This window comes from Herpailurus yagouaroundi, unplaced genomic scaffold (assembly GCF_014898765.1).
Source record: "Herpailurus yagouaroundi ecotype Mexico unplaced genomic scaffold, PumYag 28, whole genome shotgun sequence".
Lineage (NCBI taxonomy): Eukaryota > Metazoa > Chordata > Mammalia > Carnivora > Felidae > Herpailurus > Herpailurus yagouaroundi.
In genome coordinates this window covers 137,195,754-137,213,491 of record NW_024412376.1, presented here as the reverse complement: position 1 = coordinate 137,213,491, position 17,738 = coordinate 137,195,754, and the positions used below count along the sequence as shown (strand labels likewise).

General features: G+C 45.1%; 1 protein-coding gene across 2 annotated transcripts in view; it reads right to left on the bottom strand.

The window, feature by feature from the left end:
- The window catches only part of RELL1 (RELT like 1), a 69,369-nt gene extending 52,872 nt beyond the window's left edge, over positions 1-16,497 (bottom strand). For both annotated transcript variants that reach the window (XM_040486005.1, XM_040486013.1), the window contains exon 1: positions 16,310-16,497. In XM_040486005.1, the coding sequence (XP_040341939.1) occupies positions 16,310-16,397 (88 nt within the window). In that variant the 5' untranslated portion in view covers positions 16,398-16,497. The remainder of the gene's footprint in view (positions 1-16,309) is intronic.
- Between the last annotated feature and the right edge of the window lie 1,241 nt (positions 16,498-17,738).

Genomic DNA, 17,738 nt, shown 5'->3' with positions numbered 1-17,738 from the left:
AGATGAACTCGGGTTTACCCAAGTGACCAGCACAGAGTAAGCGCCTAATGTTTGTTTTTATTGCTGCGATGATTGTTATCCGTGGTAGTCAGTGTAAAGGCCGCGAGCCTCTCCAAGCTTACGTCTCAGCCGGGGATAAAAACCAACACACAGAAAAAGACAGTGAACCACAGGAGCCACACCGGAGGAAGCGGTGTTAAATGTGTGGGACAAAAATCACTGCATAAGGCCTTCAGGTGAGGGAGCGGCTGCCCTAACGGGGCTCCCAAGGCAGCACCGTGGGGCCGTGGCCGCTGCAACCCCCACCCTGGCCCAGCAAGCGCTTCTCTTCCTTCCAGGAACAGGAAAAGGAGCATAATTAAACAGAAAGCTACAAAAGTCCTAAACACAGGATTTTCCCATTAGTCACACTTGGGCAGGCAAGGTTCTTGCAACAGAGGCACGTGGCCTGCCTTCTGGGAATACAGGAACCCGGACGCCGAGATGAGTAAAGGTGGAGGATGAGGCCCCGGCCCAGTTGAAATGCTCTGATGTGAAGCCACCTCTCATGCGGTGAGAGAAGAAGCAAAGCAAAAGAGGGCCTAAGGGAGAGAAAATAAGATCACTCTGGAAAAGGCAGATGAGGTGAAGTTTAAACAGAAGTAATCAGGAAAACCCTAGACAGAGAGAAGCTGAATTTCAAGGGAAGAAATAAACATGAAGGTCACTAGTAAGACACTCAAATAAGAACTCTCAAAACAAGTAGCAAGGGTAAGACCCAGAGAAAAATACTATTAATGATAGTCACGTGTTGATGCGTACTTTCTATAAATACCATTCCAAGAACTTTACAGGTATGAACTCATGTAACCCTTACAATAACCCTAGGAAGTAGGTACGATTTGTTTCAACCCCATTTCACAGATATGAAAACTAGAGCACAGAGAGGTCAGGTAACCTGCATCAGGTCACACAGCTAGCAAGTAGCAGACATAATATTTAATCAAGGCAGCCTGGTTCCAGAACACCATTCTCTGTGCTCTAGGGCCTCTGAAGTGTGAGAGTTAACAGTTCTGATGTTCAGTAAAGTTCCACGAAATAGGATTATCCATAGCTCATCTCTGGTTGAGTTAGAGTCTTAAGTAGCAAATCTATGGGTAATTATTATTCACCTAATTCAAAAATAAATCTAGAATGACAGAATGGTTTTTCCTAGCGAGCCAATCATTGGGAAGGAACGGTGCATTTAAGTTTATTCTCTAAGTCAATCTACCTATTTTTTTTTTTTTTTTTTTGGTATCAAGTACTAACTAAAAAAACAATCCTGCTGCCATTTATAAGAAGCAAAATCAGAAAGCCATCCTGATCTACATTTAACACTTATAATTGTTGGTTACTCAGAAATCCTAAACCTTCTTTTGACTCTTTTAATTCTTTTATTTTATTTTTTATGTTTATTTATTTTTGAGAGATAGGGAGACAGAATGTGAGCAGGCGAGGGGCAGAGAGAGAGGGAGACACAGAATCCAAAGCAGGCTCCAGGCTCTGAGTTGTCAGCACACAGCCTGACATGTGGCTCGAACTCACGAACCGCGAGATCAGGACCTGAGCCGAAGTCGGACCACTTAACCCACTGAGCCACCCAGGCACCACCTCCTTTGACTATTAAAACAATAGAAACAATTTGTGTGAAGGGATCAAATTTGCCATACAAGCTTTTGTCTAGAATAATCTCAGTTGTAAATGAAAAATGTTAAGTGAAAAAAATAAACACAAAGCAGGATTTTGAGCAAATATGATCCCAGTTTTATTGAAGAAAAAGATAGCAAAATGGTAACACTAGTTATCTCTGTGTGGTAAGACTGTAAGTTATTTTAATTTTTAGTGTTTTGTATCTTTTCCTGGTGGAACCTGGGAGTACTTTTTTTCTTTTCCTACTTACATTTTCTAAAATGTCTTGATGGTAACCAGTACAGTTGTTTGTTTTTTTTTTTCTTTTAAACTGAAGATAAAAGGCCAATTAAGAAACCTGCATTACCATTAGGTTCAATAGTCCCTTAGTAAGGAGACTACTTATAACTGCAATCCATAACACTTACATACTAGATATTTCCACAACTAGAGGCAGACACAATGCACCACAGGAGAGGAGGTCAAAGAAGGCCACAGAGTCATGTAACTTCTACTTTATTACACCATAAAACACAATGTAAGTACATAAACAATAAGGCACTGACCTGGCGATTTCTTTTCTTTCCCACTGTTATTTTTTTAATAATTTTTTTAACTTTATTTATTTTGAGACAGGAAGAGTAAGCACAAGTGGGGTGGGAGTAGAGAGAGAAGGAGAAAGAATTCTAAGCAGGCTCTGCACTACCAGCACAGAGCCCGATTCGGGGGCTCAAACTCAGGAACCTTCAGATCAAGACCTGAGCTGAAATCAAGAGTCAGATGCTTAACCAACTGAGCCACCCAGGCGCCCCTCCCACTATTATTTTTTTTTTAATGCCTTTCGAATCCTTATCTAAGAGATTCCTCCAGGCATAATGTTTTAACATCATGAGTTGGTTTTTCCAAAGAGGAAAGATTTGACTTTCACTTTTCCAACAACCAATCCTCCATCACTAACTGTGTGTCCTGCAATTCAATTCAATGTCTGACTCCAACCACATGGAGTTAGTGCAAACCCCACAGGCTTAAGGGCTCCGTCCCACAAGACTGCCCCCACTTCAGCCGCCGGCTGCAAATGGTGTCCCCAGGTTAACCAGTTACAAATTCAAGATTTTTCATGATCTTCTCAGGTTCAACAATTTGCTAGAATAATTCACAGAATTCAGGAAAATGCTAATACTTAGGATTACAGTTCTACTCTAAAGGATACAGGATTTAGGAACACATGAAAGAGATGCATAAGGAAAAGTATGGGGGGGGGTGGTAAGCTGGTGTGCACAGAGCTCCCACACTTTCTCTAGACACACCACCCTCCCAGCACATCCACGAGTTCTGAGTTTTTATGGAAGTTTCTCACATAGGCATGACCAATTAAGTCACTGCCATTGTTGATTAATTCAATCACCAACCCCTCTCCCTTTCCTGAGATGAGAGGAAGGGACTGAAAGTTCCAACCCTCCAATCCTGTTGTTGGTTCTTCAGGCAACCAGCCCCCATCCGGAAGCTATCTAGACGCCCACCAAGAGCCATTCGTTAGCATAAACTCAGGTCAGGGCTAAAGGGCTCATTATGAATAACAAAAGACACTCCTATCTCTGAAAAAATTCTAAGGGTTTTAGGAGCTCTGTGCCAGGAACGGGGGACAAGGACAAATACACATAATACGTTTTATTATTCCACACTGACTCAAAGTCTAGAGTCCTTACTCATTTACATATCAAGATGCAGCACTGAACAGTGTGGAAAAGATAAACTATTTTGTCAATTCCAGCAAAAGAATTCTTTCTCTTTGTCGTCCCCCTTCCCACTCCCACCCAGGAACTAAGGCACACCACATCCAGCACCTAGGTAACTACTACTTCCATAATGTGTATTCGCCTAATGTATATTAGCACTTCCAAGCAGATTATTTTCCTTCCCAAAATCAATTTGGTCACATTATTATAAAAAATCAAGGGACATAAGAAAACAGACTTGCCAGAAATGACGGGGAGATGAAGCCCTTAGCCAAGCAGGGTTTCATAAATCACCCCAGTGCTGATCTGCAGGTTTTATTTAAAGAGACTGCTCTATACATCGATGGGCCAACACTGCCCTCCTGACCTGGAGAGAAAACAATGAGAACTTGACCAACAATAGGGGGAAAGAAATAGAAAATCACAACAGTCTTCTGAAAATAAATGCTTAACGATGAAAAATTCAGAAGTTAAGCAGATTTGCATAATTTCAGAGGATTTACCCGAGCATAAGACAAATACACAATTAGCTAGCTTTTACCGTTAATGAACACTTCCTGGCCTTCACACCATCAAGACGGTACACTGATCTTACTTTAGGATTCCAATCTCCCAGCACACCTTAAACTTAGAAAAATTGTTTCTGTGTGTCATATGTATTATATTAAACCTATACACTATGTGTCATATTTCTATTACTTACAAAGGACTACAATATTCGATACTCCTAACCACTCTGAGATGTATAAAGACCAGATTTACCTTACCCCTGCTCCCCACCCCCACCCCCCTCCTCCCTCTCTCTCTCTCTTTCTCTCTCTCTCTCTCTCCATCTCTGTCTCTCTAAAGAAGCAACTTAGAAACAACAACAAGAGGGCCTCCTGGGTGGCTCAGTCGGTTAAGCGTCCGACTTCAGCTCAGGTGGTGATCTCGTAGTCTGTGAGTTCGAGCCCGTGTCGGGCTCTGTGCTGACAGCTCAGAGCCTGGAGCCTGCTTCTGAGTCTGTGTCTCCCACTCTCTCTGCCCTTCCCCCACTCATGCTCTGTCTGTCTCACTCTCAAAAATGAGTAAATGTTAAAAAAAAAAAAAAAACTGCCAAAGAAACCAGAAGAAAGAACAGCAATATCAGTTGCTGAAGTACTGGGGCCATGTCTGAAACTGCGGGCTTACTGAGCTCAGCATCTAGGGCTCTGCCATTACATCACAGTGCCTGGGGACTGCCTACACAATAAAGTGCAGAGTTTCAGGAGCTCCAGAGCCTAGCCTCAGCCTCCCCTCCCCCCAGTCTCATCATGTGATTTTCACTGAGGAACCCTGCACTGACTTTTCCTGTCCTACCTCTAACCTCTATACCTTCTCACAGGCTGTTCCTCTTGCTGGACATGCCTCCCCTACACTCCCTTTAAGGTCTACTTATGCCAAGCTTTAGGCATGTTGAAGTCCTTTCCACCTCTCCCAACAGAAGGAAAGTCCCTCTTCTGTGATCCCACGCAGCACTTTGTAGTTCTTGGATTATACCAAACTCATTCTCCATTATTCTACAATGGTTTGCATTCATCGCTTATCACTCCCTTCTCAGTCACAAGTTTGTGGAGGGCAGGAACCAAGTTTGTTTTTCATTTTTCATACCTCCACAACAACTAATAGTATCTCAAATAAGGCCCTTTGTCTTTTAATGAACTGCATGGTGGGAATATCTACACGTTTTACCTGCAAAGACTATTAAGACGCTAACCTGGCAATCAGGCATGTGAAAGAGATTTTACCCTCAAAACTCAGCTTCCTGGGGGCCTGGGTGGCTTAATTGGTTAAGTGTCCGACTTCGGCTCAGGTCATGATGTCATGGTTCGTGGGTTCAAGCCCCATGTCAGGCTCTGTGAGGACAGCTCAGAGCCTGGAGCCTGCTTCGGATTCTGTGTTTCCCCTCCCCCATTTACGTGTGTGTGTGAGCGCGTGCGCGCGCACTCTCTCTCTCAAAAGTAAATAAACATTAAAAAAAAATTAAACAACAACAAAAAAAACCAACCCAGCTTCCTGGCTCTATCACCTAGCTTCCAGCAATCTTCAATGCCTCTTTTTTCTACCCATGCTTGTTTTGTGCTTTGCCTTTAGTAGGGGAGGAGGAACTTGGAAAGAAGTGAGGAAGCAGCAAAGGAATTAAGGCTCTACAAGCATATAGCACAAACGTGTAAAGAAAAATGAAGGAATGCCTGTTCATTAGCCATCTGCCACTTTACCAATGCCAGGAAATTCCGGGCTGCTGTTTTTATACTGTAGATAATTCACATGATTGTGTTGGAGACTTCCAGCTATGAAGCGCTGTTAGAACACTGAAAATTGGTGGTATATTGTGAGACAGAAAGCCCAGTGAATTCTTCAAGCTTCCACCCCTTAAAGGAATCTCAGAGAGCCACGTTATGTTCGTACGTATGCGCGGGGGAGGAAGGCATGTTACCGATATTGAAAAGGATTTTTGTTCGTTGTTTTTTTTAAACGCTACCTAACATGTGACATTTTATGCATAGGTTCTTTATAAGTCTTCAACCACTTGGCTAAACTTATCTGGCCAATTAAGAAGGGTAATGGCATAACTGTCTACTGTGTGTCTTTTTAGGAAACCAAAATCCATTTTTCCTTAATATCTCCCTCATGCCAAAACTTTTAAAAAATCATTTTTAAACTTAATGACATGTAAATTGAATTACTCTATTCAAAGAGTCACTCTAAAAGCAAAAGGATGATTCCTAAAGAATTTCTTGGAAAACAGCCCATTTGAGGGGCACCTGGGTGGCTCAGTCGGTTGGGCATATGACTTCAGCTCAGGTCATGATTTCACAGTTTGTGAGTTCAAGCCCCGCATCAGGCTCTGTGCTGACAGCTCAGAGCCTGGAACCTGCTTCAGATTCTGTGTCTCCCCTCTCTCCACTCTCTCCCACTCGCACTCTCCCTCTATCAAAAATAAACAAACATTTTTAAAAAAAGAAAACAGCCCATTTCCCACTAAAAGTAAAATCTATATTCAATTTATGATGCCTTTGTTTCCTCTGTAAGTAGATGGACCTCCAGTGAAAAAGCTAAAAAAAAGAAAAGAAAAGAAAAGATTAAATACAAAACCTTCCTTTTACCTGTGGTCCTGAGCATGCAGCACATGCAATTTCACATAATGACAAAGGACATTTGCGAGCAAGGAACACCCATCTAGCAGTGGCTTCTCCTCATCTGTGCCGTGAGCGGGAGACACATCTCACTTCTCTCTCCATCTCGGTGACTCCTCAGTAAATCTCAAATCTCCATTTACTCATCTCTGCGAAACAGAGAAGACGGCAGCCTGCTCCCCAGACTGGTGGCAAGAATCTGGTCCAGCAGTGAAATATCTGAGCATGTCTTCTATGCTCAAGGAGCTCCGGTCAGAGAAACACAGCGAAAACAACTGCTTATAATTTAATGTCCAATAACATTGGATGGATGTAACATTGGAATGGATGCAACGTGTGTTCGTGGACTCTCGTGTCTACTGACAGGACGGAACATTGGTGCGAAAACCCGGGAAAGGTTCCTGAGGAGTATTACCCTTGATCTCGGCTTGAAGGACAGGTGGAGAACAAGATATGGACAGCGCACCAAGAGGGGGGGGATCTCTTGGTTAAGAGAAACACAGCCCCCTAGCTCTTCCACCTCCTGCCTCCCCACTCACGAGTGATACTCCAGCAGCATCACCTGGGAAATGTGTTGGGAAACAAATTCTCCAGCTCCTTCCCACATCTGCTGACGCGCACACTCTGGGGTGGGGCCCGGTGACCCACCTGTGTTTGAACCGGACCTCTCACCCCCTCTCTTCTGTGACCACTAGTTCTCTTCACCTCACCGATACCAACATTTTTACAAGTATAAGCTTAAGCTTCATTTCCTTGCTCGAGGAAAGTCTGGCTCAACCTGTACTGGCCTCTCATCCCACCCCCAGCCCCAGGTTAGGTACTCGGGCTGGAGCCATACTTACTAAGGACACTTTATCGTGACTGCCTGTTTCATCATCTTTCCTGATAAGCTGCTAGCTCTGGAAAGGCACCCACTGAGCCTCGTTTGTTCACATCACTTTATCCCCAGTTCCTCCCAAGCCAGAAGGCCCTCCTTGACCAACATTTGCTGAATTAAGAAACCTAGCAGGGAATTAACTCGTGAAACAAAGCTATTAAGGAAAGATATAAAGTACCATGGAACATGATAGATAGACATTAATAGATGCATTTGAAGTACTGGTTGTAGAGACACAACTGAATTCAGTTTACCTCTGAAAAGAGTTTCACGAATGGATTTGGGTTTTGAAAACTTTCGCTCTGAAAATTTTCACTAACCCTTCCAAACATATCAATGTCTTACCATACTCGTCTGATAAAGCAGGACTTAACTACTTTTATTGCCATTCTTTTTTTTCTCAATGACCAGATTTTTCCACCTCAGGTTTTTGGAACAATGTGGCCCATTGAGGCTGACAGACAAAACAGCCTCTTATTAATTCAAGAAGGGACGGTGCGGGGAGACGACAGCTAATATTTGTGGGTGAATACTGGAAAGCCTAACCCTTCACTTTATTGTAAACAAAAAGCCTTGGGCTGAGTCAGAACACCTGGATTCCAACTCTGGCTTCCTTCCTTCCAGTATTTAAGTATCTGCTCTGTTAGAGGTCCTGTGCTTGGATCTTAGCCAGGGACAGCGACCAAGACACGAACACAGGCCCTCCCCTCACCAAACCTAATGGTCTGCTCCTCCACTACAGGCTAAGGCTCTTCCTGACTCCCACAGGCCACTGAACTTCCGAGGGCTCAGTTTCCCCATCTGCAAGGAGAGGCGTTAGTTACAAGATGACCACCAAAGCCCCCTGACTCTAAAATTGCACGACTAAGAACACCACAATCACTTCATGAGTCAGTTAGCCAAGTCATGCTTCTTAAGTCCTGCTCACCCAGATCCAGAGAGTTGGGAAACCAGAATCTGGAGCCTGAGGACCAAGGGCAAATGTAGACCAAGGAGCCTTACCAGAAGCAGCAGAGCCAGGGTCACTGCATGGAAAGCCAGCTTTAATGCAATGGGAAGAGTCCTAGACCCAGGAAAGGAACCCACTTTGGCCCTGCCTAGGCCAACTCAGTGTCCCCATCTGCTAAATAAGCTCTGAGGAGATGGTCAAGGTCCCTTCCAGCCCTAATACTACAGGATTCTACCTTCTCATTCCAGTATGTGTTTTTCCCCGCACTACCAAGCAACAAGTCTATTCTGAGACTATTTACCCGATAGAGCATCAGATCCCACAAGTTAAGGGCTAGGTCCTACAAGAATGTCCCTCCCTCTACCTTGGATGCCAATTCCAAGTCCAGGTTGTCACCTTGTGCTTCTGACCCACAGGCTATAAATCGGAGGTTCTCACACCCTCCTGCTTGGGTGTGATTAATCTGCTAAAGCAGCTAACAACACTAAGAAATATTTCACTTCCTAGATCACCGGTTTATTATAAAAGATATAACTCAGGAACAACCAGATAGGAAAGACGCCTACAGTAAGGTATAGGGAAAGCACGCAGAGCTCCCATGCTCTCTGGGTGCGCCATTCTCCGCATATCTCCAGACAATTCACAAACCCAGAAGCTCATCAAGTCTTGTTCAACAGTTTGGGGTTTGTTGTTGTTGTTTGTTTTAAAGTTTATCTATTTGTTTTGAGAGAGAGGGAGAGGGAGAGAGACAGAGAGAGGGAGCGGGGAGGGGCAGAGAGAGGGAATCCCAAGCAGGCTATGTGCTGTCAGTGCAGAGCCCAACACTGGGCTTGAACTCACGAACCGTGAGACCATGGCCTGAGCCAAAATCAAGAGTCAGACTCTTAACCAACTGAGCCACCCAGGTGCCCCCAAAAGTTTTTTAAAGCATTTAGTCAGAAGCTTTCCCCCTAACTCTTCCCCTTCCCAGAAATTGGTGGGTGAGGTTGAAAGTCCCAATCCTCAATCACAAGGTCTTTCAGATGACCAACCCCATCCTGAGGCTATCTAGGGTACCACCCTAAGTCACCTACCTAGCATTCACAAGAGCATTCACATTCGCTCCAAGGGGCTTATAATGAATGACAAAAGACATTCCTACTATTTAGGAACTCCTAAGGGTTTGAGGAGCTTTGTGCCAGGAACTGGGGGCAAGGACTAAATATTTTCTTATTTACCCATATCCATGGGGCACTTGGGTGACTCAGTCGGTTAAGTGTCCAACTCTTCATTTTGGCACAGGCCGTGATCTCAGGTTTCATGGTTTCGTTCCTTTTTTCTTTCTCTCCTTCCTTGCCTAATATTGGTAGCTAAAGGCTCAGCCCCACATCTCCTCTGCGTCCCAAAAGAACTCCCCACCAAGCCCACTGGCCCCTACTCCTCCTCCTCCCCTGGGGCCTCAAGCACTGCCCTCCTGCCTCCTCAACCCCTACCCCTGCCATTACACAACCAGCCTCATCAGGAGCTAGGAGATGCCTTGGGCAATGGCAGAGGACCTGAAAGGCAAATTCTATAGCACTTGGAAACTTTGTCCCACCCGACAGCTGTGATGGGTTAATATTTGGTTCAGGACAAAATAACAATAATATACTCTTTCAGTATTTACTATGTGCCAAACACTGTCCAATGAACTCTCCTGTTTTAGCTCATATAATAGTCACAGCAACCCCAGGAGGCAACTCTGCCATATTTTCTCCATGATACAGATGAGGAAAGTAGTTCAAAGCCTTCTTTCCCTCAGTACAATGGCACTTTACTTAATGGCTGGAATGCATATACACTGGAATGGGGCAGGGAGAGTCCAGTGTGCAGGGAGAGTACAGTGGGCAACTGCTTAGAATCCTGGGCTGAGCAAAGACAAGAGGGTGGAGGCCTTGGGGTATTGATTGCTAAGGAGCAATAGAAAACCAGTTCCCGAGTTCAACAGAGTTTGGCAAAAGGATTCTCAAGGTGAGATGACTGGCACAGGATGGCACAGAAACAGTCTGCCTGGGGTATCTGCCATGCTCTATCCATCCCTCCCTCCCCACAAAGTCCCCTGGGTAGATTCTGGTTGTTTTCTTTTTCCTCCATTACAAAGAGATCCATTTGCTCTCCATGGCAGAGGAGAGCAGAAGAGAAATTGAGCCCAACTTCTCCATAAAGCTCCCATTATAAATGGGCATCCATCCCCAAAGCCACCTGGAAGAAACAAAACCTCAGCTTTTCCCAGGTATCTTCATTTCATTAGATTCCACACTAGAATGCCAAAGAAGTGCTTCTTTTTGTGAAGTGCCACTTGTTTGAGGAGTTATTTTTCTCCATAGGATATTTGACTATTTTAAGCAGTTTTACGTTTGGCTGCCCACAGACAAGAACAAATGAGTCATGGCGGAAGAAGTGCAGGACCATAATCCTTTATCTGAAAACCTGGAGGTCAGCTGTGCCTCGAAATTCAGACTTTGTGATTCTAGAAAGGTAATGCAATGCATTTAGCACACAATATGTAACATTCAGAAATCAAATTCATTGAGATTACTGCAGCAAAATTTAGCAATCTTCAAACGAAGTGAGATAAATATACACTATAGAATCTCACAGTGCTTCAGGTGAGGTTTTACTGCCAATGGAGTATGCAAAAAAGCCTCAAAAAACTTCTGGTTTTCAGAGCTTTTCAGACCTCAGAATTGTCCAGAAAGGATGACAGCCGTATGCAAATGACTCAAATAGCAGAAGAAACAGTCAACCTGCCAGTAATCAAAGACATCTGAATTAAAACAATCAAGATACCAATATCTGCCTTACAAATTAGCAAATGTGTTTTGCAGAGAAAATGCCAACAGTGTGAAAAGTGAGTCTTTCCACCACTGCTGTGAAAAGTAAACTGGGACAATCTTCAGATCACTAATACTTGGGTCATCAATGGCCTCAAAAACATGAACACTTTTGACACCAACACTGCCTTTCCAAGAATCCATTTTCTGTGGAAGTCATCGATATCCAGACATAGCGTTACACATACATGTTCACTGAAACCATTCATATGAAAATTCAAATCCATTTAACAATAATCAGTAATAACTGTAATCTTCTAAAACGGAGGCACACTGAGGTGGAAAATCAGTGAATCCATATAATAAACTACTATGCAGCTATTCTTTGAGTAGGTAGGGAAATGAGAAACCTTCATGTATAACATTAAATGAAAAATGCAGGATACAAAATTATATTTGCATTATGATCCTACCCAAGTGAAAAATAGAGAGAGGTCTAGGAGGAAATACACTAACAGTGGCAAGTACCTTGGAGTGATGAGATCAAAAGGTGATTCTTTCCCCTTCCCTCCAAACTTTAAATACTTGGGAGAATTGGGACGCCTGAATGGCTCAGTTGATTGAGCATCTGACTTCAGCTCATGTCATGATCTCACCGCATGTGAGTTTGAGCCCCGCGTCGGGCTCTGTACTGACAGCTCAGAGCCTAGAGCCTGTTTCAGATTCTCTCTCTCTGCCCCTACCCCATTCATGCTCTGTCTCTCTCTCTCTCTCTCAAGAATAAATAAACATTAAAAAAAAAAAAAAAACTTTAAATACTTGGGAGAATTTTCTGAAACGGAAATGGGAAAAGAAGGCCTGTCTACATAACTCCCAGTCAATGGCAGCAAATTCATGAATCTAAGGTATTGTCACTCTGGGCTTTCATAAATGTACAATGAATCTATCTTCGCAAAACCATCACTACCTCCAGAATGAAAACCTAATAGTACATGTGGTCTACATTTATTAAATAACTTGGCTAAATTATAAGTTCAGCCTAATGGACACTTTGGGGAAGAAACACAGAAAAAAATCACACATAGGATAAAAGAGATATGCCACTTTACCCTTGCAAAGACTTTTCAGAGACAACAACTCATTTGATCTTCACTGGCAGCCGGTAAGGCAGACAAAGGTACGAGCTGGCCACACACCCATTTTACAGGTAAGAACATGGAGTTCTAGACAGAGCAGAGGCTCTTCCTGACTTCAATTGCAGGGCTATGTCAGAGCCTGGGGCTCTTTCCGCTGTATCTTGCCATTACCTTATCACTTAGTGATTCTTTACAAATATCTTAGAATAAAAAAGAAATTTCTCGGGGCGCCTGGGTGGCGCAGTTGGTTAAGCGTCCGACTTCAGCCAGGTCACGATCTTGCGGTCCGTGAGTTCGAGCCCCGCGTCAGGCTCTGGGCTGATGGCTCAGAGCCTGGAGCCTGTTTCCGATTCTCTGTCTCCCTCTCTCTCTGACCCTCCCCCGTTCATGCTCTGTCTCTCCCTGTCCCAAAAATAAATAAACGTTGAAAAAAAAATTTTTTTTAATAAATAAATAAAAAAAAAGAAATTTCTCACTTGAAAGAAAGAAAAGAAAGAAATGATTTACTAATAATAAGAATAGGCTTCAGAATTGAAGAGATCTGACTCAAGGTCAAAACCCAGCTCACACATTTGAGTGACTTTTTCAAGTTAACTTCTCAGATACTCAATTTTCTCACCTATAAATACAGAAATAAAATTACACAGCTGACAATGTGTTGCAAAAATTAAGTGATCTGAGTACTCAGACCAGAACCTGCCACAAAACAGGTATAACAAACACCGCATTCCTTCCTCCGAAAAAGAGTGAGGCGTCTCCAATGAACTAACTCCAAATTCCAATTTTAGTCATTGTTGGCACACCAGACTCATTATTCTGCCTGCTATCAGGAGCCCACCAAATCTTTACCAATTACTGAAGTGCTCTCGAAAATCATTAGAAACCACCCAACATAATAGTTTTAACCAATGACAATTTAAATCATTTTTTGTCAGTTTTAAATAGTTTCTCCTTTGTCCTAATACGTAAGTAAACTTCAGCATCAGAGCCAAATTCTTTAAAAAGTAACAATGAAATTGTTTCTGTTGCCTGGGGCTTTAGCCTCACTCATTTGAACTCAACTACTGAAACTCCCAAATCATCTGTTTGATTAATTTCTTTTAGCAGGGTAAAGGCAGGAGAGGGAGAATGGCAGGCACTTCTCAAATTTTTCATTTCCTCTTGAAATTAGATTTGGGCATGGAAGCCCACGCTCCAAGACTGCTTTTTCAAAACAGTCTGTCCACTGATTAAGTATTATGTGCATACACAGCTCGCTAGCTACCTGGCCAAATGAGAACCCAGAATTTAATAAAGCTTATCTTTAGCATCAAATGAGAAGTCAGGAGGCTGAATGGAAGCACACAAAACCCAAGGAGAGTGCCCTTCTCATTTCACTAGCCCTGGAACCTTTTCCACCCACTCCTTCCTAGAAGGCCATGCCCATTATCTGGTAGAGAAACTAATAAGCCCAAAGGTTGAGAAACCAGAGACCTTAAGGACATAAATAAGCCAAGATGTGGAAAATCATCCCTTCTGGTGCTTGTGGTATATAGTTTCAAACGCTGCTTCTAAGAGACAGAAGTTTAATGAGATTCTTCTACTAGGCAAGAAGAGAAAGAGACAATGTCACTACCCACTGTGAAGTTACCTGTCCTTCTTTTCTCTGCTTCCCAACTTCTGCTAACCACATGCTTACAATTGTAGGATGTCCTACACTCCCTATCTTAGAATCTCAACAAGCCTGCTGAGGTTGATTTCTGTTCTATTTTCTCTCCAGGGACAAGTGGGGTACAGTAGAAAGGACGGACTCTGGAATCAGGCAGGCTAGTGTTGTCAAAGATCCATATAAAGATACATAGACACACACACACACCTCCTAGTGGTTCTGCTCCTCTGACTGAATGCTGATACATCAGTTACGTGACTGAAACAATGATTTAACTGCTCTGGGCCTCAGTTACCTCACCGTAAATAAGAACTTCATAGAGTTATGAGAAATAAGTGTGCAAAATGCATATGATGTACCCGAGTCAAAGCCTGGCATATAGCAAGCACTCGACATTACTTCGTAGCTCTTTCTCCTTACCTTCCTAAAACATTCCCTACAAACAATGCTGTCTTAGATCCCAAGAGGACCAGATGTTAGCTGGTCAGGACATCGTTTCTTCATATAGGCCTCAAGTCACACTGGCACATTGATACTCTGTACTCTTTCCTTTTTAGATATTTCACTCTTTTTTTAAATTTTTTAATGTTTATTTATTTTTCAAGAGAGAGTGCAAGCAGGGGAAAGGCAGAGAGAGAGAGAGAGACAGAGACACAGAATCTGAAGCAGCCTCCAGGCTCTGAGCTGTCAGCAGAGAGCCCGATGCGGGGCTCAAACTCAAAAACCCTGAGATCATGGCCTGAACCGAAGACAGATGCTTAACGGACTGAGCCACCCAGGCACCTCTAGATATTTCATTCTTCTTAAATATTAAACTTCCATTAAAATGTTGCTACACAATTACATGAGAACTTTTTTCATCACCTTCCAGACCTGAGAGCTGAGCGTTGCTCAGAGATCCATCGAAACCCAAACTTACTCCAGGAATAGACTTCCCCAGCTGATGGCTGATTACATGCATCCATGCTGAAGTTTTAACAATTTTACTCTCAGGTTAAGCTATTCAAATTCTGAGCCAACTGACTCTAGCTCTCTAAGTTTCTGTCTATGACCCCGAGTCCAATTTGAAACTGATTATGCACCTATTCATTCTCAGCAATGAAACCCAGGGTGAAAACGAAAATCTCTCATCCAATAATACATGTCACTAGCTGTCATTTCCCCGGGGGGGGGGGGGTGGATGACTGAAGGAAATACAGGTCTGCTAATAAAGGCTCAGGAGACATATTTGCCATCCTGTTCCCTTCTTAACATGATCTGTGTTCTACAAAAAAGTGAAGACCAAAGTGATAAGCCAGTTTACAAGCTGTAAGCGTTTGGAATCTTCTCAGGAGTAAAGAGCAGTGTACGTGTTTTCATGGAGGAGAGTTACGGTTGGAAGGCTTCCAGATGCTTATTATTTGGATGTGAAAAGAAGCTGCTCAAGCTTGGAAGAGCTTGCTGACGTAAGATTCCAGGCTGTGGTAACCCCAGACGGCCACGAAGAGATATATTTATTAGTGTTTTTTTAACTACTGCTCTAAAGTGACAAGTAAGAGGGAAACCGGTGGCAAGGGATCCCTGGGGTCTATAGCCATAAAAACAAAAGAGCGTGAGACCTGACTTCCATAAAAGTTACACCTCCTTTTAGATTTCAATTAAAAACTCCTGCTCCAAATTCGTCATTGGGGACACACTTTACCGTCTCTGCTGGTGGCTTCCTGCTCTGACCACAGAAGGTTCCTTTTGTGGTGACAGGAATTGACTCAAAAAAGAAAAAAAAATGTAAGTTTACAAATGAGCCTTCCCTTTTGCCAAGACTGATTTGTCCAGGATATGTGGGTAAGACATCTGAAATCCCCAACCTGTTACAAGAACCCACCAACCACTACAATTAATGAAAACTTGGAAAGGAAAGAAGTGGAACTCCCCAAGGTCTTAAAATATAAAACAAAGGTGGGCGGGGGGAGGCAACGACCGCGCACCCGGCCCCTTGTGTCACGATCTTCCGCTCGCGGGGCCTTTGAGGACGAGCGCGTAAGGAAAGGGGTCCGCGGGGCTCGAAGGTGCTCAGCCCGGCCAGAAGCGCACCCGAAGAAGCTAGGCCAGCTCCCTACACCCAGGACAGCTCAGAGGGGCGCGCCAGGGGTAACAGGTCCTCAGAGGAGGCGGCGAGCGGAGGGAAGGCGAGTCCCGGGCAGGCGGGAAGGGAGGGACGGGAGCCGTCGCCCCGCGCCGCACCCGGCGCGGGCCACCCTCCAACAGCCAGATGTTCAGTGTCGGGATCCCGCGGCGGTGCCAGGGCGAGGGCAGCTCGGGGTGCTGCCGGGCTGCCGTCCGGACCCCTCGCCTCCTCCCGAGAGCCCAGGCCCCGGCGGGGCACTCACCCGGGGCCACTAGCGGCGAACTCATGGCGCCTCCCACGAAGACAGCGGCGGCCAGGACCGCGGACCCCAAGAGTTCCCGTGGGGCCATCGCCGCGTTCCTCCGCCTTCCTTCCCCGGGGCGCCGCGTCCGGGGCTCCTGCAGGCAGTGCTGCTAGACAGCCGGCGGCTGACGGGGGAGCAGGACTCTGCCCCCGCGCGCTGTAAGCCCCGCCCCGTCAAGCACCCTCCTCTCCGGCCCCACCCACCCGGCTCGGCCAGGCCTCACCCCGCCAAACGCGGGGCTCCTCCCTGGTCCCCACCACGGCAGCCTGGCCCCGCCTCCGCCCGCGGCGCCTGCTTCCTCTCTAATTTCAACCGCGGCCTGGGCCGCCGGGATAAGGCTGTGACCCCGCCCCTCCTGCCCCGCCCACCACTGCTCGACCACGCCTCATCCGCCGGTTCCCCCCCCCCGGCCACGCCCACCTCTGGCCGGTCCCACCTCTTCTCGCGGCGCCCGCTTGGTTTCCCAGTCTGGCTTCAGCGCAGACGTGGGGATTGAGCGGGAGCCGGGCGCGGGGGCAGGGTCTCCGCGGTTCATCCTCCCCCGCGCAGAGAGCAGGCGGGCATAAGAAGAGGAAGAGGGAGAGCTGGACAGGAAGCTCTAGACGGGCTGACTTGGCCATCATCGAAGTGGGCACGATCTTAGTTCTTTGTTGGCATTTCTATCCAACTGGCTTTCCCCTCCGTGACTGGTCCGGAGAGGGGCGCTGCACGTGAAGTTCCACTGTTTGAAAATTGAAGAGAAAGGCCATCCATTTAAATTTCTTCCTATCTCTGCTTCCATTTAAACTGTTTCTACATACCTCTACTTACCTGCAGGAATTGCAGAAGTTGAATCATCACATGCATTGCATTGATTAGCCTAGAGCCCTTCTGAGTACTTCCCTGCTTACTGCACTTGTAGAGACTCCTGAAGCAACACGGTCAGCCCTTTTTTAATCGTGTGCCCACATTGCACTTTGCAAATAGTTTAACGAAATAGCTCTTTAAGTGCCTAGTCACTTATGATCTTGTATGCTCACTTAAGCTCTGTGAGGTGAGTGGTATTCCCATTTCACAGGCCCTTGAGTAAACCCACCGGCCACTGTGATAAACTGGAATTAACTTGTCTTCATTGTGTTTGCTCACTGCTATGCCCTCAGTGCCCAGCTCAATGACAGTACACATTAAGTAAAAGGTCAAAAGTGGTTTTGAAATTGAATCATCACATGCATTTCATTGATTAGCCTAGAGCCTTTCTGAGTAGTTCCCTCTTTACTGCGCTTTAAACACTCCTGAAGCAACACAGTCAGCCCTTCAGCAATGCTCAAGATCATAGGCATCATGAGGCAGGTGAGGGCTGGGGCTTTTCACAGAATGAGGCTCTTCCTTGGCTTGACTAGCATCCTCC